Raw genomic sequence first — 22,861 nt, 5'->3', positions numbered from 1 at the left:
GAAACAGCCTTTGCACTGACGTAGTTCACTCCGGCCTGTGTGTGCACGGCGCAAGAGGAGAGGAAGAGACGCTGACTGAGATAACAATATACATTTGTGTATATTTCTCACTGAATTACTCGCTGCTGTTGCGCTGTGCTGCTCTGTCTTGTCTGTCCGTGCGCTGTCAGTGTCCTCTTTTTGTTCCACGACATTATCAGTTATGAATTTGTCTTTAACTGCGTGAGAAAATGGACGTGTGTGGCGTGACAGCAAGTGAAAAGTGTCAAATGCGTGAGTCTCACGGTCGATGGGTGAGAGTTGGCAGCTTTCTTTACTTGACGTTAAATAATCAACGATACTGCTAGCTAACTAGCTAACATTAGCTCCGAGTTTAAAGCCTTTTCATCAACATTTTCTTGCTCAGTATTGCTATTAAATGCAATGTGGTGTTAATAACTGTATTGTAATTATAGATTGTTACTAATACGGGGGCAGTTAGATTATAAACATGGAAGCCAAAGCAGATAATTACTGGTATCAACGTAGTTTGGTGTGAACATTAACATAAGTATTGTGAAACTGTGCCCCCTAAAAAAAAACTGACTGCATGACGCCCCTGACACTGATGCTCACTGACAACTGCATTTAATAAATTAATGTTGATAACCACAGAGAATTACTATAGGAAGAGATTCAGAAAGGGTTCAGGGCCAGATATTTCTTTAGAAGAGAGATGTTTTGCTTGATGAGAATTAGCTTTTGAAATTTCAGTGGGAGAGGGAGAGATGTAATTTTATTTATTTATTTAGTAGAATACCCACACAAGCAGAATATTCCTATATTTCCTAAAACATGTCTGTAGGAGATCTTAAATACGAGAAGTACAACTCCTTGCAGTGAACATAAAAACACTCAGAAGAATGTATTTTAACATCAAACAATGAATTTTATTTTCCCATTCTGGCCTTGTTTTTTACTTCATAAATTATTAGAAGAAGAATAGAGTGGATGTTTTTTATTTCACAAGAGAAAAGGCGTTTGTCACATAGCTTAAAAGAATGATAGTAAATTTGTACATGAAAAATTACATGTTTCCACTCTAATGACCAAGCCAACGTCATCCTGTCACCACCAGGAGGGCTATAACTTCCATGTTGAGGACCGCCACTTAAGAGGCTGAACTACAGCAATTTGTAGTAAATACAACAGTGAAAACAACAAAGCAGCATGTTACAAAATGCAATCCAAGTATGCTTGGTTCTCTGGCTAGCTTGTTGTACTCTGCCTTTAGTATTGTGAAAACTAAAGTCACAAACGTCCCACCGAAAGTCACCACATGTTCTTTTTGCAAGTATTAATATTCTCAGTCTTTAAGAGGAGGCAAGCTGTGGACAGAGTCTTTAAAAATCAGAGCAGATAAAAGAGGAGAGGTCGTCGTGGGCAACAGAGTTCCTGGGAACCATGGCAACGGCCTCGTACAATAGGTTGCTCAGGCACAGAGAGAGGAGGAGAGGAGAGGAGAGGAGAGGAGGGATGAAAATAAGTAGAGTGTGACATGAGAAACAGCTGTGCTCCTTGCTTGATTTGCTCGTCTTCTGCCTTGTTACTGGTTCTTTTCTCGCCTCCTCTGCTGTTCAAAGAATCTTGACTCAATTAGCTTCAGTGTGACACCTGTATGACTCAGCAGCACTGGTTCAATATGTATGTAATTTTCTCCTTTACCCACACGGATGGCTGAGAGCTGCGATCCCGGCAGAATAAGTGGTAGCCTACGCCCACAGAGATGCACGGGGAATTGAACTCCTGACTTCTTTGCAGCACTAGAACCCCTTTTTTTCCCTCTTTAGGGAATTAAATCTTTACTTCTAGTGTGTTAGTGCTGTAAACACGGAGTAGACAGGAAGTCTGTCTTTACACTGGAGGTCTCCTGCTAGAGGGCTCTTCAGGGAACTTAATGGTTGGCTAGACAGCAGTGCTGCGACCTAGCAGGGGGAAGGCTGTAGGCAGGCCACAGCTGGGCTCCAAGCCCCTTAGTCCATGCACCCCCTGAAGGCCCTGAAACCCCTGGAACCCCCTTTGGAATCCATGTATCCCCCCATGTAGTCCGTCTATCCCCCCTTGCAGTCCTTGTATTCCACCTCGAAGCCCAAGTCCATCATGTTGAGTCCTGTGCTCTCGGCGGGGCATGGTAGCCATCGCAGCAGCAGCGTGGAGGGAGCGGGCCCCCGGCGGGGTGAGGTTGCTGTGGTTCAGGTCCATGTTGGACAGGAGGTGACCCAGGGAGTCCCAGCGCTGCGACGAAGGCAAGCGTATCAGGGAGGAGTAAGCCCGGTTGGGAAACACAGCCGCTGCGGGAAGCTTGCTCATCTCAGATGTGAACACCGGAGGAGGATCCTGGTGTTCCCGGAGAGGTGGAGGTGCTGCTCCGAGCGGGGACGGCTTCAGGTAGGTGCCCCCCCGCGGGTCGGCCAAGACCTCGCTGTATGGCGGAGGGGGATCCTCCATCAGGACCGCCTCCTCATAACAGGGCGGCTTCCCTAATATATCTGTGTCTGGAAAAAATGAAGAAACACGGAGTTAAGATCAATCGCAACAAAGTGTGTTAAAGGAAAATATAAATCTAATAATTTCAATCTCATATTAATCTTAAAATTAACTATGGGGCCAAAAAATGCCCAAAACTCTGATAACAGCTTCTCAAATGTGAATATTTGCCAGTTTTCCACAACGGTAAACTCAGCATCTTTGTGTTTTTTGACTGTTGATCAGACAAGTCATCTGAATAATAATAATGTTAACTTGAGCTTCAGAGAATAATGATCACCATTTTTCACTATTTTCTAATATTGTATATACTTAACAATCAACGATTATTTAAGAACAATTGTGATTTTTGTGATTGCAATAATTAATGCAAATTCAAAAAATCTCTGCAAAATTTGCGAGAGCGTTCATTTTCATTTTTTTAAATTACTGGAACTTTTCCACATAAAATAAGGAGCAGAAGCAACTACAAATATTAATATATAACTCTGAGCCCATGGTTCTCATTTTAAGAAAATACATTAAAAAATGATCACTGAGTTGTTTCTCTGATATGCAGTATGTTTTTTATCAAAGCTAGTAATTACATGTGACCCTTCATTGCTAGTAGTTTTTTAAAAATCAACATTATTTTCATTTGCTTGCAATTTTTCCAAGTTATCACAATTTTACCACAAAAAGAGCAAATAAACTTATGCAAATTGTGTCGCAATTTTTGAGAAAAGCCGCTGCAAAATTATTTTAATAATAATCACAAAAAAATGCAAAATCCTGGCGGCACTGAAAGAAAATAACTGATGATGAAACAGTTGGTTACAGTTTTACAGTACTCCTATAATGTTTTCGATGTGCAGTTTGATAAAACACAACTTAACAACAAATTAACTCAATATAACCTAAAACTATGAAAGTATCTACATTTTTGATTGATTACATTATGTGGACTCAAATGATATGTTGTGAGTCTGGGTTTTTTTTGGGGCTCGCTTCATATGTTAAGATAAGGACGGGAGTTTTCTGAAAACAGATCTGATATCGTTGTTTATTCAATATTTATGTTTTTAGTGGCCTTTAATGTTTCCCAGAAGTCCTGGATGTTTGCAGGTTAAGCGTAGAGGAGCGAACGCACAGATTACAGCCACAAACATCAACAATGACTTTAGAAGAAAACGCCTGGGAGTTTTATGGATATGGATGAAACCAAGTTTTTTTCTTTTTATAGACTCAATCTAAACAAAAAACGTAGATCATAACAAACACACTTTTAGGCTACATACCAAGCAGCAACCTCCAGGGCTGTAAAATGAAGCCAATGCGGAAGTGCCAAAAACTGCAGTTCCTTGAACGACCACTTGAGGCTCCAAAAGCGAGTCAATCCCCATAGACCCCCATATTAAAATGTCCAACTTTACAGCAGAAATAAACATGTTTACAGCCTGATACAAAAAACATTTTTGGTCTCTAGAGCTAATTTCCTCTTTCATGACAACTGTACGGAGGTTGAATTTTTTTATAACTCACCTGTTTAAATTTTATTAAGCCGTAAAGTTATGCATAATGAAGGACATGGCTGCTTTGAGTGACAGGTCCGCCAGCCGCTAGGTGGCTTGTTTCAGCCATTTGGCCCGCCTCTTTGCCCATTTTTGATTGGCTGGGAGTTAGGCAGCGTCACGCACTGCCAAGATGGCGACGGCCGGAGCAGCTCACTTTGAGCTTCAAAACCTTAGACTCACTTGTTTTGCATTTTCTGTGTCTCTCTGAAGAAGCTTTAGCGAAAGTTCAGTCAGGATCTTATGCATGCTCAGGTCTGTAGTTTTATTTCTCAAACCATCTGACGTCAGCCTTCGTCGTCTTGCGGCTGTCTTCTTCAAATTTGTTTTCTCTCTCTCTGCCTTTTATTGCGTTCATGCTGCTGCTCCTCACTATCTCCCCATCACAGCCCGGTCATCATCCTCATCAGCCTTATTGGTCGCAGCAGAAGTCGTCAGCCACACACACACCACCAGTCTGGTGCCAAAGACTTTTGTCGAGACTTTATCATCTATATCACCTCTATAATAAACATTTCTTTTGGCTTCATTGGCTTGTCTCTCCTGATTGAACTACGAGTCAGAGAAACTGCAGTGCAGCAGGTTGTGCAACAAGAAACACATCAAATGCACTTCGATCGTTCGATAGTTCAGGTCAGACAGTGAAATTGCTCCCTATTTACTATATATTGTACTATATTTAATGTCCATTTTATTTCAGTGTACAAGTGTAAAATGTCTGCATAACAGAGTGTCTTCAAATATTCCTGCAATGCAGACATAAAATACTTTTTGGGAACAATCCAATAATCAAACGCATTTCTTTTTTCCATGTGAGCACGACACTTGTTAGTGATGACACAAAATGATGATTCATTAGTATCTGCAGTCTCAATTTAGTGCACACTGTAGTGTCTGTTGTGTAAGGAGTAGTGAATGAGGAGTGATTAGAGAGACGGTGTTGGTGTGGATTTGGGTCTGGACTGAGTGCGTTAGCTGCACTGCGGTGAAAATAAACACAAAAATATGATTTGGAAAAACAAACAAGTTTGTTCCTGCAACATTTCTGAAATATCTCTGCACTGACAGAAGGTCTGTGGGCTTAATGTAAAACTGTGGAGTCAATGTACTGTCAGTATGAAGGGATAAAACCTCCTCGGGCTACGGATATCAAACTTAAAGCCGTTTTCTGCAACAACTGATCAATATCTGTTGAAATGGTGCACAAGCTCTTCTTCACTGGATCTGAGATGTCAACAGTAACTAAGTAAAAGTTTGCAGCTTTTCCATCTTCTGTGGGCCTTAAACTGCACGAATCATAAAAACTAATGAGTAATAAATGTTCATTATACAAAGAAGGAAATCTCTTCGTTAGCTCACAGTGCAGAATTAGCCGTTAGCTTCAGAGATCTGATCAGAGTCCTGAATTTTATAGAGGCGCTGGATGATTTTACACTGAAATTGCAGGGAAAAGCACTTGTTTTATGGTCAGACATAAAAAAGGCATAAAAAAACATGAGTGGAAATGCTGGAAAGTCAAAATATTGTTTACGTTTGGATGTGGTGGAAAAGCAAAATGCGGTGGACACTAACCCCAGTGCAGTAGAAACAGATTTAGCAAATAAACAACGAGGAAGTATGTGACTTAAATGTCCCTGAAGCTTCGGCCCCGCTGGAGAGACGAAAACATGGCGGCAGATGTTTTTCAGCTCTCTTCTTCGTCTCTGGGCAGCGTTCGATACCTGTCTGTATATACATGCTCTCCGTCACCAGGATGTGTTTTCCATCACTTCAGCTCTGACTGTCGCTCTGTTAATTACATCTTCTACTCAACTATTAATATTCACAAAACAGTAGCGGATGGAATCGCACATTATTTTTGCATTTTCTTTAATCGATTTTCTGAAATTTCGGTTTAAATTTGTGCTACGTTTGGATGGAAACTACTGCGTTACTGTGTGTTTAAGCCTGTTTAATAAAGAGTGACAATGTTTGTGAGGCTGTGATCAATGCTTTGGTGATCAGTTTGATGTGTAATTTCAGTGTGTTTGAGTGCAAAATGCATTGTGTTGTTACATTTATCATTTTTGTGCATAGGTGTATATAGTCTCATTTCAGTATCCTGTGTGGCTGATCAATAATACTGATTAAATCCTGTATTTCGTGTATACATCACAGTCAAGTGTCTAGTATATTATGAGGAAACAGCAGGACTTTTAAATGCTAACATTACAAATAACCTGTGCAGCAGTTAAAGCAGGAATCATATTAACATTACGTTACTTTATTGTTATTTTAATGTTTTCATACTAACATACATTACATGCAAACTTTCTCTGCCTGAAAACTTAAAAAGGACCCAAGTTTAACAGAGAGAAAAATAACAATAAAGCCTCATTCAGACTGGATTTATGTCTGTAGGGGAGGCGGGATGGTCAGTCTGGAGCGTGTATGTGGGTAATTTTACAACCAAAGAAAAAGAAAATCCACATATCATTCCCCAGAAAGGACCTACTGTATTTAAAGCCTAAAAACAAACAGCATAGTGTTGGAAAACAACTGTTGAACTGTTGCCATAGAGATGGATGCATTTATGGATGCAAAAACGATATGTCTTTGTGTGTGTGTGTGTGTGTGTGTGTGTGTGTGTGTGTGTGTGTGTGTGTGTGTGTGTGCGTGTGCGTGCTTGGACCACAATCCCATCACTCCTCCATCATGCCTTACAGATGCCTACAGGATCAGACTCTCATTGTTTATCAGCTCTGTACTGCTGTAAACAGTTAGACCAGCTGCCAGGACGGCTTTAAATAAACATCATCCGCACAGGAACAATGTCAGGAGGAACATATGGGTTGATGTTTCCACTTGGGGGGGGATCAGAGGGGGGGGTTCCTTTGAACCAGCAGCCAGTTCTGTGAGGCTCCAGTATATTGATTGTATGTAGTGTGATACAGAGATGTCGGCACGAATGTATCTGTGACAGCTACTGTAAAATAAGACAAAAGCCCCATTCGGACGGGATTAATGTCTGCAGGGGTGGTGGGATGATTTTGCCTACTTGTCAGTATTTTATATGGGTAATATTTCATCCTCCAGTAATAATTACAGCTGAAATTACCTAAATGAACTCACTGTAATTTAAATGACTAGTGTGTAAGATTTAGTGGTATCTAGCGGTGAGGTTGCAAGCGTGCAGGAGAACCTACGGTGGCCACAAAACTTGCAAAAAACACCAAAGGCTAATTCTGAGGTAACGTAAACACAGCCATTCTTATTTTCATGGGATTATATACTAATTAAAACATACTTATGAATCTTATATTCCATTTCTACCAAGTGCCACTAAATTCTACACACTGCACCTTTAAATCCCGTCTGGAGCGACGTCCTTGTATTTTAAAGAAGGAGTTATTTCTGCAAGAAGAGATGTTTGTGCTAATCTGCTAGATGGAAACATGCTAACTTCGACTATTTGGGAGCTAATACAAAAACCATCAGGAAAGCAGTGGTGGAAAGTAACTAAGTACGTAAGATTTTACATAAAATACATTGTTATTTAAATTTTCTGCTCTGTTCATTTTAAAAGACATGTTGTGCACTTTGAGCTGCGTTAGTGTTGTGAAAGGTTCTAAATAAATTAAGTGTATTATTATTATTACTGTAAAAAACATATGATACACTTACATAATATAATACAGTACTATTACTATTAGTCTGAAATTGGCTCCACATTGATGAACTACAACATTAAAATGCTCTTACATGTATTTGTTAGTGATAAAAAACAAACTACATAATATGTTATAATAAAATAACACTCTAAAAGCAGCCAGCTTATTAAACTTCTGTACTTTTACTTAAGTAAAAGTAAACATTGCAGGAAAGCAAGACCCCATAAATGCTTATCAACTGGGCTTTAATGTCCACAACAGGTGGACACAATTATCTTTCAAGACACTGATATTTGTTTAAATTTTGTGAAATTGTCTCCATTAAAAGTCTGCTGAATCAGCTGTTACTATCAACTATCAGAAAACTTAAAAATATGATGATTCTCAGACAAGTTCTGAAGCCTCTTTTCTGATTTCTAGGTGGATTTATGGAGGTTTATTGGCAATAGACGTCGCAGACAACGATGTCTTTGGGAAATGTGAGTCATACTCAATGATATCAAAATGTGTTTCGTGTCTGTGTGTTCAGATTTGACTGAGTCACGAGTCCAAGAAGGATTTTTGACCTAAAAGTCACCTCACGGAGTATCTTTGCTTCACTTTCAACTCTCCGGCGCTCCCCTGGGGAGGCTTTTTGGCTCCTGTCATTTCTCCAGGGTTAAAATGCCGCCCAGAACTAAGAGAACTAAGAGCACAGTGAATATTTAATCCCACACCTCCACCTGCGATGTTCATCCTGTCTGAATGGGGTTTAAAAGTCTACAGCAGAGATAACGGCACTGTGAGAACAGCAGTAATTTGCAGGTATTGGATTTAATTTACATTTTTGACCTGATGATGACACTAGATGAGAAAGAAAACAGCAGCAAAGTGTGTCAATTCATCCTGATGGGAACAGAATATATGCACCAGCTTTCACTGCGATCCATTAGAGTGTTGTTGAGACGTTTCCCTCCATGTGAATATCACGATGGCGCCACAGGAAAAATCTTTATGTGGACCATGAATGTCAAATCTTTTGTTCAAATGTTGAAGAGTGTAATTTTCTGATAATGACCAACTACTCAGTATAACAATTAGGTGTTATTAAAAGCAACACCAGAGCAGAAACAACACACAAGCATGATTTTCCCATTAAAAACTTGCAGGCGGCTGCAGTGGAGGAAGCTGTTCCCAGTCTGGGTCAGGACTCGGGTACAAAAAGCCTGTCAGAGCAACACATGCTGGCTGTGTAGGATGACAGCTGACTGATGCATGAAATCTGTGTTTCTGAAGCCAGAAACTCTAATGAATGATGGTTTTGCTGACTCCTTTAATAGTCTCAGATCTTTGAAAGCATATTTTCATATTCACATTTTCTTTCCTGTCTACCACTCTTTTGCCAGCAATACAAGACTGAATATTGTCAGTGCACGCTCGTGTCTTCGCTGCTGATACTGCAGCCACTTTCACTTTCTGCTTGTTTCTGGGCTTTTTGCCTTCAGTTGCAATTTCCAATTTAAACACCAACATTAATTTGAGTTAAGTTTTCTGGTTCTGGTTCAATCTCCACCTACTCCTGGCTCTCTATCTGCTGGATGTTCCCTTTTTTCACCAAAAACTGCCTGCTGTTTGGTGCTGAGCAGGTAGGATTAGTCTACCTGTCAGGTAGTCGTCTTACTTAAATGTCGTGTCTTCTTAGCTGTCTTGCTAATGCTGGGAGGGGGGGCCATAAGGATTAGTTCATCTAAGTAGAACAAAACCCTGATCCCTTTCCTGCATAATCCCTTTCCTCCGTTTCCTTTATAGTTTGCCAAACCATTTTTCTGGATGAAGCCACCGTGGTCGCCATGGCGAGAGTCAGGGCAGCAATCATAGCCTTCCTGATGTCTGTGGCTAGCTCCGGGGAAAGAGTCCCGGGCTTAGTGGCCTTAGGAGAGACAGCTGAGGACAGCAGCACTATGTTGTTTTGAGCTGCGTCAATCTGAGCGGCACACTGGTGTGAACGGTCAGAGAGACAAGCGTAAACTTGATCCCAAGGAGTTGGCGGCGATGGCTTGCGCTTTCTTAAGAAGGTTGCCTTGGGAAGAAGTATGGTAGCTAGGCTCTGCTTTTGCGGCAGGATGGTGGGAAACCCTTCTTTCCGTATCCCTGTGGACTTTTGTAAAAGGCTTGTACCTGGACACTGGCACTCTCAGTTTTCCAGGATCGGAAAATGCTGCATGAACGTTTGGCCGGTGGCTCCTGGTCGTAAATGTCCCTGCGTAAGAGGCCGCGAGCAGGTGCAGTTTGGTCTGCCAGCATTGCAATGCCCTTCAGATCTGCCGTCTTCTTGATATTGCCCGGCAAGTCCTGGAAAAGTCCTTTGGTGGCCAGAATATGGCTGGCATACTGACCACGGTGAGGGCGGGGAGAGACACAGATGCGGAGCCCCGCCCTTGTCATCAGACTCCGGGTCTCCCAACGGGGATTTGGGAAAACCAGGGGAGAGCTCAAGATGGAGGGAGCTGAGTCGTCTGACTTGAGCCCGCCGTTTGGGTCCTCCTCCAGGATATCTGGGAAGTTGCCACTGAAGTGTCCATCTCGTCCTCCAGAGGGACACTGCTGTGGTCAGCCCAGCTTCCATCACCGCCTCCCTACACCTGCAGTGCCGTTAGGGCGTCTGCTCACCGCTGCTGCTCCTCCGCAGGCAGGCGTAGACAGAACTGACAGGCGGCCTGCAGAACCAGGACTCGCCTGGCGTGCTTAGCGCCGAGGCAAGACTCAGAGCAGACAGCATCAGAGCGGCTGGACTTCTTTGTCTTCTTTTCCATTCTTCACTTGTTGCTTGACGCTGAAAAAAATTTGGGAGCAAAGCTAAGGTCCTGACGGGGTTATATGATGTAGATGAGGACCTGAAAGAGGCAACCGTATGGTGTACAGTGGTGGGAAAGAAAATCTTCATGACTGTGCGCACGGATAAACCTAGTAGCAACAGATCTTAAAGGGTGAAGCCACTCCACTCCGTATGTACATCTCCTGGCTTCTCTTTCCGTCCTCCGCTGAACTCAGCTGGTCAGAACCTGCTTCTGTTTCGCTGTGCTGCTGCCTGGATACTAACCCTCTTCATCAGTCTCACCCTGACTGCTTTGTGACCGAGACTCTGCCAACCTTTTGTTTCATACTTTACTGTCTGTCTCTGCTCGTTAAGCATCTTTGACAGCAGCTGATTCTCTTTTAGCCACTGAAGCTTTCCCAGTAATCTCTCTTTCCTTCTCATCCTTCTTATTTTTTATTCTGTTCCTCCTCCATCATATCTCTCTCAGCCTTCTGATTCTTTTTTTTGTTTTTTCTCTTTGTGGAAAAAAGATTTATCCTTTCTCTCCAAATTTCTATATTAGATACAACAACATGAACAGCAGCAAATTTCGAACATGAATAAACAGATTGAAGACAGACTTGAGGCACAATTTTCAACTTTTAATTGACCTGTGCTTTTACTTTATGCTAATGCTGCTCACAACCGGCACAAATTTTCACTGCAGTTGCAATTTTAAATCTTTACAATTCAAATGTCTTGTGGAAAACTTTTTGCTAGCTTTCTTGGTTGCAGATTGAATTCCTTCCTGAAAAGTTAAGTTTCCTCATGTTTATCTCAGCCAGGAGGGAGAAGCAGAAAGTCCCCAAAACTCATGAATGAATTTCCATAAAATATGGCTCAAGCTGAGGAACAACAGGCAGGTTTTTGTTTAGAGAAAGGTGAGCTCAGGACTGCAAACTCTCAGTCTGTGTTGGAGTGCCCCTGAGCAATTCACTGAACTGCCAACTACTCAACTGAAGCGGCTCAGTGACCTGCAGTGTCGGACTGTTTTAGTACTGGGCAGCTTCCAACATCGACTGCATAAATGAGGCCAATTGTTAATGAAAAAACGAGCATTTAAACCAAATGACTGAGGTGACAGACCTCTGAATCATCGGCCCACTTCTCAGATTTTGTTGAATGATTCAAAGGGATGTTGCTGGATCAACAACTACATCAGTCTCTCCTTTTGCAGGTCAAAAACCGGGAATGTATTATAACTGTATCGAAGCCAGAATCCACACAAATGCAGCAACAACACAACAAGATGAGGCTTTTATAAATTAACTAACTAAAAAAATGTCTCTCAAGCTTCGAAAGATGGTTTTCTGTTCTCTCTGTGTTTTTATTTGGTTCTTACAACTCTACGCATGGAAAAGGCTACATTTACATTACAGGCCTTAACGCTCAATTCTGATGTTTAAGTCAGATCCGACCTTTTTGTGTTGATGGTTCGCATCATGTTTGTAAGTGACATGTGTCTAGCTCCAGTGTAAACACCGTTGAGGTCCTAAACCGCCACATGTGCAGATTTAACTGAAATGAGAGTTACATGCGTACTACAAGAATAACAACAATAACATCATTTGTGCAACAGTCAGACGCATAGACTGTATGAAAATATGGACGTAGTTACCGTGACGTCACCCGTTGGTTTCTGAAGAGCGGTTGTGAAGCTCAAAGTGAGCCTCTCCGGCCGTCGCCATCTTGGCAGTGCATGACGCTGCCTAACTCCCAGCCAATCAAAAATGAGCAAAGAGGCGGGCCCAATGGATGAAACAATCCACCTAGAGGCTGGTGGACCTGTCACTCAAAGCAGCCATGTCCTTCATTATGCAGAACTTTACGGCTTAATAAAATTTAAACGGGTGAGTTATAAAAAAAATTCACCCCCGTACAGTTGTCATGAAAGAGGAAATTAGCTATAGAGACCTAAACCGTTGTTTGTACCAGGCTGTAAACATGTTTATTTCTGCTGTAAAGTTGGGCATTTTAACATGGGGGTCTATGGGGATTGACTCGCTTTTGGAGCCTCAAGTGGCCATTCAAGGAACTGCAGTTTTTGGCACTTCCACATTGGCTTCATTTTACAGCTCTGGAGGTTGCCGCTCGGTCAGACCATAAAGATGGATGACATGGCTGTGCTTGCATCAGCAAAATGTAGTTAAAGGGTAAAAGCACTCGCTCTGCAGTAAAATGTCCCCATAATTTTACCTGTTTGAGCCCCGAACAGTTACTTAAATGAAACTATGTGAGAAGTTTAAAGGGGAAACGACATCTGAAATGTGACAACGAGCCCAAAACTTCTTTTTTTGTAAGAGGTTCCCAACCAGATTGGTTGTGTCCAAATAAGTCTGTACATTTATCCGCTATATAGAGCTCTCTTGATATGTTTTAATAGTTTTTGGACAATAAAATATAATATAAGATATATCAGGCCTTTTGTTGACAATAATAAAATATAGAAAAGCACCAGTCTTATCCTTTCATGCGAGGTGTAAGTGGTTTCTAAGATACCAGCTCCAGTGGTGCATGAAATAAACAGTGGTCAGAATACACAAGGTCGGATCTGACCAGTGGTTCCCAACCAGATTGGTTGGGAACCACTAGTTTAACCTTAGCAAATGTGTTGTATTTTATAAGCTTATATGTGTTTTCTGTAAAATACGTAACGTTAACTGGTAATTTAAGCTGTAAAATAAATGTAGTGGTGAAATAAGTGAAATATTTCCCTTTGAAATGGAGAGGAGTGGAAGTATAAAGCAGCATAAAATAGAAATATTCAAGCAGAGTACCTCAAATTTGTACTTAAGTACAGTACTTAAGTAAATGTACTTTGCACCACTGGGAAAGGATCACTTATATATTCACCAATAACTCTTCAACGTACATATGGGGAAAAATATAAAATCTTTCCTTCTCTCGTCCAGCTGAGCTCTTGCTGACTCTTCACTCTCTCTCTCTCGTCTCTTTCTTCTCGTCTTTCTTTTTCTTTTTTGGTTTAGTGTTGTTGCTCGCTCTCTGTCACCACTCAGCCTCCACAGATATCGCCCACGTCTCAGCGGCAGCTGTCACCATGACGCCCCGCGGGGGGGGATCGCTGCCCGGCAGGCAGGGAGGTAGAAGCTGGGAAGAGTCTAAAAAAAATCTGACATGGTGCATAATGTAATCCTCCTCCTGTACTCTGCTTTCTGTCTGCATCTGAATCACTCGTATGGATGTTTTTCTCTGTCTTTACTTTGTTGTGTTCTCTGTTGAGTCACCGCTCTGGCCAACGACAACAGATCCACTAATGTTGTATCTTTTAGTGTGTATTTGTCAGTAATTTCATGCTGTAGCTGTAGAGAAGTGTTAGTTAATGTCCTGACTGGGAGAAGACCTGCGGTGAGTTTAGTGTTGAAACTAATGAATGCAGAAGTTGATATTTTGAGTGTGAATTCTGACCACCGATTATTTCATGCACCATTGGAGCTGGTATCTTAGAAACCACTTACACCTCGCATGAAAGGATAAGACTGGTGCTTTTCTATATTTTATTATTGTCAACAAATTGCCTGATATATCTTATATTATATTTTATTGTCCAAAAACTATTAAAACATATCAAGAGAGCTCTATATAGCGGATAAATGTAAAATGGTGTAGGGTAGATGTAGTGCACTATATAGCGTACAGGGAGTGATGTCGGACGCAGCCTCCCAGCATCTTTAAAATCTTCCTCCTCATACACAGATTCCTCCACATCTTTAGGGCGTTTTCACACTCGACTTTTTAATCCAGTTGAATGGGATCCTGGTTGGTTTTTTTCCTCCTTGGTGCGATTTGTTTGTTAAGATCAGAACACGGCAATCGTTCTCGGGTGCAGACCAAAATAAGAGCACAGCGACCCTTTATGGTGCTGACTAGGGCTGTAGTCAACCAAAGAAAATCTTGGTCGACTGAAATCATACATAATCTTCAGCTAATCGATTAGTCACGGGGAGGTTGGATGTAACGGGACAGAGTGAACTCAGCAGCCACACATTTCTCTGTTTAGCATCTTCAGGTTATGCTAACCCATTGTTGCTAACTTTGGAGCTAACCCTCTTTACTTTTCCAGCACTTGGGGAAACAACAGACGTGACTTATTAGCATTTATTAACTGACACACTGTAGTCTGTACTGTACATTTACTGCCAGACAGACAATTTACTAACGACCTTTTCCTCTGCTCCGCTCGCATCCACCGTCACTTCTCTGCCGCTCGCTCTTTCCTACTCGCTACACAAACGTACTACGCAATGACATATTCCTTAACGGCGTTATGCTACCAATAGTACCAATAGTTTCCTAGGCAACGACACATAGGTTGACTCGCGTACCAGAGCAGCGCTGCACAGAGACTCCCAAACACTACTGATTTCCGAATGAACGGATATTTGACGTTATTTTTGGCATTAAAAATATTTTTTTGGGCATGGCAAAGGATTCTTGTTGTTATACTTATAGAAGAAACACAGATTCAGTAAACGTTGAGTACAGTTAGACCCAGCAGTCTCCGTTACGTTGGACGAGTTCAAAGTTGTGAAAACAACGGGGGTGTTTTGAATACACCCCCATTGTTTTCACAGGTAATTTGTTAGTCTGTCCCTCCCGCCGCAGAAAATAATGGATTAATCCTGGAAAGCTGTTGATGTAGCACTTTTCTCCTTATGAAAATAACACGGAGATTAATCGACCAATGAGAATTTAGTCGGACGTGAGCTTATCGTCCGTGCTGACACAGACTCCGGTGAGGACACACCGGACCGCTAAACAGTGATGTTTGGTTTTGGCTTGTCCGTTTTCAACATGGCAGCCGGGTCACAAATTTTCTCATATTACAGTTAAACAGTACACGCAGTGTTTCTGAAGACATTTGAGGCGAGAAATAGACAACGCAGTAACAGAATCCTGATTCATATTTGATCAGCATGAGCCGAGTCCGTTGTGCTGGACTCATTTGATTAAAGTTGAGGTTGAGTCATAATTATGCAGATGCAGTGATTGGTCAGTCAACTCGCAGTTGTGTATCCATTATGCACCACGCAGCTGGATCTCCTGCTCTCCATAGAAAATTAAAAGGATCCGTCAGCTTTACATCCATCAATGGATCCAGTGTGTCTGCACCATTAGAGGACGAGGTCTCAGTCTGGTACCAAACAAACTCTGGAGCAGGTCGTTTGTGGTTGGAACGTGATCCGACATCGATCCGACCAACTACTAGGCGTACTCTGCAAATTTGAGCAAAATGCTGGGATGCGTCTGAGCCTTCAGGACCTTCTTCCTGTGTTTACGTTCTTGCTCCCGCCCCAGACACATCTGACCAATGAGCAGAGAGAACGTTCTCATGTAGACCGTAGTGATGCATTTTAGTTTGTTTGGACTCTATGTGAAAAGGAAACTGAACCAAGTTTACCATCTTATCCACTGATTCAGACCAGAACAAGCGAATTATAGGTTTGAAAACGCCCTCCGACTGCCTCGCTGACCCCCTCAGAGCATTGGGTGAAGCAGCCTCGTTCAAGGTTCAAAGTACAATTAATACGTCCAAAAAAACATATGAAATAAATGCATGTGAAATTAAATCAAAACTGCTTTCACCAGATCTTTGAAAATCAACAGAATGGCACATAGATCAAGGAACTTAATTACAAACATTACCTGGCATGCTGATCCAGTTTGCTTGCGGCATGGGATGAGGAACCTGTAGAGGAACTGGCGGCAGCAGAGTTTGAGGAGGGCAGAACTGCGGCGGATCCCTGGGCAGCTGTGTAGGTGGTGGATTTGGAGGAGGAGGAGGTGGAGGAGGAAGGTATCCTGCAGGTTGACAGCTGAGCGGCTCCATCTCCATAGTTCGCAGACACTGTTCTCTCAGCCTCTCCTCGCGGCGACGCTTCAGCCTGCGCTGCAAGAAGCTGCAGAAACAGCAGAGCATGACGACGAACGCCCAGACCAACCAGAAGCCGGCGAAACAGGCCAGGAAGGTGTAGGTGCCCTGCGACATCACCATGGCAGTGACGGGGACAGGCGACGAGTTCTCCCACGAGGCAGGAAGAGACGATTTCAGACGCACAGGACGGGATGGCAAGCTTGTGATTCACCTCTCCAGAGTCAAAACGCCAAATTCTGGCACATTAAATTAAAATGCAGACATATCCTGCGGGTTGTAATCCAAGGTGGGAACTAAAAAACTGGCAACAACCGAGTCAGTTACAGTTACGACATCCTTCAAAAATCATCACAATGTCTCAAAAATAACGTCTGTGCTTTGTTCATTGAGTTTTTAAGAAATTAGTATTTCCTTTAGAGGTTATAAAAGACGAAAACAGCTCACATGGACATCTGATCAGCTGATCAGTTGAGGAAATCCATTAAAATTCTGTAGCAACTTTTCTGCAGCAACATAACCGTCACATGTCTGAATATGAAACGTTCTGCGGTCTTTTGTGTTGTGTTGATGAAAGCCTGGCAGTCAATAAAGAGCAGCATCTTTGCTAATGTGTGTAATCACATAAATTAGTATTCTCATTAAATAAAACTTTCTTTTTTTTTTCCTGCACGAAGGACTTGAAAGTTAATGATGAGGTTAATTGCTGTGGTAGTAGTGGCAGCTGCTCGGTAGCGTCCCAACAACCGGTTTTGTCCACCTGGTTTGGAGATAAATGACTGTAAATCAGAAGATGTTACACTTTTAAGGCACAACAGAAGAGAATGGACCAAAAAATTATGATTTTTATCCAAATTGTGTCTTTGGAAATGAGAAACTTAGCGCGTTACAGCACCAAATTCACAGAAGAGTGAAATACATTCAGTATAAAAACGTCAGAAATCTCTTCATTCGATCAGGAAACTCCAGTTGTAGCTTTTTTTCCAGTTGCAAAAATGCAGGAAATTAAGAAAACCGTTCTTTCTTTCTGCCACTTTTCTGTATCCGTCCAGATGTTTTAGAAATCAGCCTGAAACTCTCCTCATTTAGATGGAAATGTGTCTGAATCCCAGGATAAACACACACTTTCACACACACTTGCTGTTATTCCACAGGACTACAGATGACCTCTGCACATTCCCCAGTGTTTTTATCAGCAGCAAACATCAATTTCAGGGCTGCGGAGGAGGGGGGGGGGGGGGGGGGGGGGGGGGGTCCATCTACGCGGTCGGGGACGCCGAATTCTTCCCCCTCAGATGGCGGCAGGGCTCCTCGGCCTCACGCTGCTCTACAAAGACACACAGAGAAGAGACGAGACCGTCATCAGCGATTATCAGAGGACAGATTCTGACAATATTTTTTAAATCAGGCGGCCGGCCACAGTGAGAAGTCGGAGCAGTGAGAACAGCGGAGAGGCCACACTGTTATAAATCTCAGCTGTTCAGGCAGGATTGTGACACCGACCCCCTGGGGGCAAATATCAGTTTCACACTTCAGAGAGCAGCTCGCAGAGAAAATATACACCGTGATGTAGTGCAAGAGACTTTACAAGGGAAAAAAAACATGACACATGATTATTTGTTTTTCTTAAAACTCATGAATCACTTCACTTGTTCCTCCGAGGCTGCACTGTTGCTCACAACAAGCTGTATAACAATCAGGGTTAGCAGGAATCTGCACACAGACTGAGAAGAAGAAGAAGAAAAGTAAGAATTAAAAGAAGGAAATGAAGAAGATGATGATGAAGGAGCAGAGAAGATGACACAGAAAGAGAAGGAAGAAGAAGAAGAAGAGGAAGAAGATGACACAGAAAGAGAAGGAAGAAGAAGAAGAGGAAGAAGATGACATACAGAACAATAAAAGTGAGACGAGGAAGAACAAGAGTACAAACATGTAAATGACAGTAAATGAACTGTGAGCTGGAAGCGGTTTGTAAAATAAACAAAAACAAAACAAAACAAGGTGCAGTAACCGATCACACCTGAAATAAAACTCCCATCATCCATCTGTACAACTCTGAGCTGAACCAACGAACGAGCCTGGTTATAATTTATTAAGTGGAGACTTTCACATCACTAAATTAAAACTTGTTCTTATGTGGAGATGAGTTGTTGCTAAATATTTACAGCTACTAACTGCAGGTTGAACTGTTGCTTAATGTGAATGAACCAACTGACAAAGCTAAAGTTAGCTCGCTAATATCTGATGCATTTAGATTGAAAAGTAAAAGCCGTGATATTGAATACGGTCAACATATGTAAAGCTGCAATGATTTGCAATGACTTTTTTTTAAGAAAAAAAAGTCCAAATTCTCTGGTTCCAGCTTCTCAAATGTGAATATTTTCTGGTTTCTTTAGTCTTCTATGACAATAAACTGAACATCTTTGGGTTGTGGACTGTTGGTCGGGACGAAACGAGACATTTGAGGACTCATCTTGGGCTTTGGGGATTTTACCCTTGCGAGGCAGCTGGATTCATGAGATTACCTGAGAATCCATCTTGTCAGGCTTCAAGTTTTGCGTTTGTGGTGTTTCGGACCAATCAGTGTCGTAAATTCCAGCTGCCTCACAAGGTAAGACTGTAATAGACGGTGACAGACAGATGGTTCATCCAATCACCGGCCAAGTATTTTCTGAAAGCACCTGCTCAGTTTCCAAGGACGACTTCTCAGATGGTTCTGTGTAACAAACCATCTGGCGCTTCAGGTTAACAGTGATCAACATTTTATGGACCGAACAATTAATTAATCAAGAAAATAAACATTAAAATTAACAGCATTTCTCATTATGTTGAGAGGAAATTTAATTCTTGCAACTTTATGTTTAAAACAAAATGTATTTACTGTTGCAATTCATGTGGCATTCATGTGGTGTCAGAATGATCAGAAAAATGAGTTTCCGACTTGGAAAAGTCACGTGAACGCCCCTTTAAGTCAGAATAACTCGGAAAGTCGACGAAAAATTTCAGTACGCGACTTGCTGAAAGTTGACGTCATGTAGGCAGAAACATGGCGGATGAAAGTAAATGTTTGGTTGATGGCAAGAAACTTTTTATTATTTCATGTATTGCATATCAATTTTTTGATAACGTAATTTTTTAACATGGTATTAGGTTGTAATCGTTAGTTGCCGGTAAAGCAATATTTTAGTGGTTTCAGGGAATAAACCAAAATACAAACACATCTTCTTTGTAGCATTCATGTTGTTTTCACTTTAAAAGCTCATGAGCCGAAGTTCACTTCTTCACAACATGGACGGTTGTGAACGCAGCATCGGTTACATATGAACCTAATTTCTGAGAGACAGGGTTGTTCCTATGGCAACAGCAAGCTAACCAACAACCTGTAAACAGACACACCAACTGCTCTGGTGTTGTGTTTCTGACAGATAGCTGCTCAAACTGAGCGTTTGCTGTCGTATTAAACCACACTTGCTATGGTCACCAAATCAACCAGGACCTGGAAGACACTCACTACTTTCTCATGAAGTTTATAGACTTATAAACAAAGTTCGGGAACCAAAGACCACGCCTCATACGCATCCCATTTCCGCACCACAGGGTATATAGACACACCACATCCACTCCTCTCCCCTTTGTCTCAGCTTGCAAGTCCGCTAACTTTTCTCTCTCTTCTCTGCTTGAACACAGGAACAGGGGGCTTCGTACAGACGCCAGATCATCGAGACGGCACCCCCACCCTGAGTCTCGACCCCCCCCCCCCCCCCCCCCCCGTTCCCACTTACCTCCCTGACGTCGGCGCCCCTCCTCCTTACATCCATCACTCCCCTTCTTTCTCCCTCATCCTCACATCCCCCGACCCTCTCCCATCATCCCTCTGACTATCCTTCCTCCTTTTCACCCTGCTCTTCTGCCACCCTCCCAGTAAACCATTAAAACCATATTCTAGAAGGAGTGGTCTTGGTTAGCGAACTGACAAATACAGATGTTGCTGCTCGAATAAGCCACCGTGTTTTTATGCTGTATGTTGCTAAAAAGCATTAACCGGCTAAATGGAAACAGTCCACGCCCTCTAAATGTTAGAACACAGAATACATGATTAATTTGTTTAAAGCAACTTAATTAGAAACAGCAGCTAATTGGGGTTCCTGCAGCTGATGTCTGCCAAACTGGTTTCTCTCTTTTACCACAGTGACAAGAACAAGTAAACATGTCGTTCACTGATGAGGATGCAGAAACTCCTCCAGACATGAAGATGCTTTGTTCCTCCCAAGTTCCAATAAAATCAGACTAGATCCAGCGGTGGAGAACAGGAGATGCTGCAGGTTTTCATGTCAGCGACCCCCAACAGACGGGCTTAGCCTTAATTAGCCTGACCCCCCCAACGAAACCCTGTCTGAAGATCTCTGCTGACAGAATGAATTGTATTCAGTCGTCTGTCTGTCTGGTAGTGTGGAAGAAACAATATGTGAGTTACTGTAGTGAGCTGGGAGGCACATTTCCATCTAACTGTTTTAATTTGCAGTTTTAATTAAAACATTAAAAACCTGAGAGGAAATGTTTTCTGTAAAAGTTCGATAAATGCTTAAAACAGACTTAATGAATAAACGATGACATACATGAATCATGTGACATAAACGTCACTGAAGAGATGAAAACATCAGCTCTGTGTGCAGCGATGATGAGGAGACTGTAACCTTCCTCACATCAATACATGAAACAAACATAAATGTCATATTTCCTTCACGTTTTCCACCATGTAGTCATTGCTGTGACCATTCTGGATAAAAAAAAGGTGCGGATAAAGACAAAGACCGGCCAATCAACAAAGTCTGCCTTCTACTGGAGGCAGAGGAGCTTCTGATCTGCCCAAACTGACACTTTTTTTTTTTTGATTTTTTTGAACTTTGCCCCCTGACCCCTTGCACACATGACAATACACAAGACTACAGACTTTACTGATTCAGAGTGATAGTAAAGATCACTCTTCTTTTAAAGACAGTATGTCCGATAACGTCCAGTTATGAAGAAAGAAGATCTACAAAATAGACTCTCCATAATATTGGAATATGTTTATGTGTGATTATTCTTGTGTAATTATTATTGTTTGAGACATAATAATTAGGGGCCGGTATTGTTTATATATTGACGTGGGTATTGCGTCACTTACGTTGCTTGACACATGGGTGTGGTTTCCTATTATTTAACCTGTTTACTTAGGTGGTGGCGGGAGTTTTTGGGCAAAGGGAGATGGTAGAGCTCTGATATTTTCTGTTGACCGTCACCATCATTACCATCGTTTGTTCATCATTTTATTTCCACAGTCGGATTGCATTTTTTTGTATATTTTTTGTGCAACAGCTGCTTGTCAGACGCTTTCATTTTTGTTTATTTTTTTTTCAATAAAACAGGAGCCTACTAAGTCTCTTAGAGGCCTTTTTTTGAAAAGTAGTCGCTACGCACCACTTTGAACTTGGTTTTAATGTTCGTTCGTTCATTCGTTCACATTTTATTTGGTCAATTTTCTTGACATTTTGGGGTAAAATTCAGGATTCTCCTCTTTTTCAGACACTATAAATTGTACACCTGGGATTTTAAACATGTTCAAACTAAATAACAAATACGTTGTTTGTCATTTCTGTCCAACTCACTTACAAAAAATGATTTGTATGAATATTTTCTGATCTGCCTACCTTTTATGGTCGGTTTTGGTTAAAGAAAGGGAAACTTTGTAGCCCAGCCGGTTGGTGGAAACATCAGAGAGAAGCTCAAGTTAAAGCAATTGACAGAAAATTAATTGGCAGCTATTTCGATAACTGATTGATCGTTTCAGTCATTTTGTAAACAAACCAAACATTTGATGGTTTCAGCTTCTAAAATGTGAATATTTTATGGTTTTCTTTGTCTTCTATGACAGTAAACTGAATATTTTTGGGTTGTGGACTGTTGGTTGGAACAAAACAAGACATTTGAGGACGTTTTCACAATTTTCTGACATTTTCTGACCAAGTAATTGAGAAAATAATCTACAGCTTTAATTGAAAATGAAATCCTACCGCCCCATGTTCCACCATGTTGGCTGCCATCTTATTGTATAATCGCACCACTGGGTCACGTCCAGTCATCTGACTGGCGTCAACAGTTTTGCTCTAATAGTTATAATAATAGAGCTCTAATCACTTTTAGTCACTGCTACGTGTATTTTGTTTGTCTTCTCAGATTTAGTTTTCTCTTCACGTTGCTTGTATGATGCTGCTATGACACATGAATTTCACTCAGGGATAAATATTTATCTAGATTTCCGCCACCTTCACTTTGAAACCCTCTTTAAAAGTCATGACTCATCCCATTTTCAGAAATTTTGAAACAGCACATTTATCATCTGGGAGAATCAACACCTGCGATTTCCACA

General features: G+C 41.7%; 1 protein-coding gene across 1 annotated transcript; it reads right to left on the bottom strand.

Annotated features, from left to right (window-relative positions):
• Positions 1 to 695: 695 nt before the first annotated feature.
• On the bottom strand, positions 696 to 17,680 carry LOC121910085 (proline-rich protein 7). The gene is made up of 2 exons (XM_042431097.1): positions 16,227 to 17,680; positions 696 to 2,534 (listed from the first exon to the last, which is right to left on the bottom strand). The coding sequence occupies exons 1-2, from the start codon at positions 16,573 to 16,575 to the stop codon at positions 1,945 to 1,947; spliced, it is 939 nt and encodes a 312-aa protein (XP_042287031.1). The 5' UTR covers positions 16,576 to 17,680; the 3' UTR covers positions 696 to 1,944.
• Positions 17,681 to 22,861: the final 5,181 nt, after the last annotated feature.

The sequence above is a fragment of the Thunnus maccoyii genome, chromosome 13 (genome assembly GCF_910596095.1).
Source record: "Thunnus maccoyii chromosome 13, fThuMac1.1, whole genome shotgun sequence".
Classification (NCBI taxonomy): domain Eukaryota; kingdom Metazoa; phylum Chordata; class Actinopteri; order Scombriformes; family Scombridae; genus Thunnus; species Thunnus maccoyii.
The sequence above is the reverse complement of the archived record's forward strand: the minus strand, read 5'-3'. Positions and strand labels throughout refer to the sequence as shown.

Excerpts from the sequence above, each read along its gene's own strand:
- LOC121910085 (XM_042431097.1), bottom strand. The coding sequence starts at position 16,575 with ATGGTGATGTCGCAGGGCACCTACACCTTCCTGGCCTGTTTCGCCGGC. Across the intron at positions 2,535-16,226 it reads AAACTGGATCAGCATGCCAG|ACACAGATATATTAGGGAAG; the intron begins GTAATGTTTGTA and ends CATTTTTTCCAG.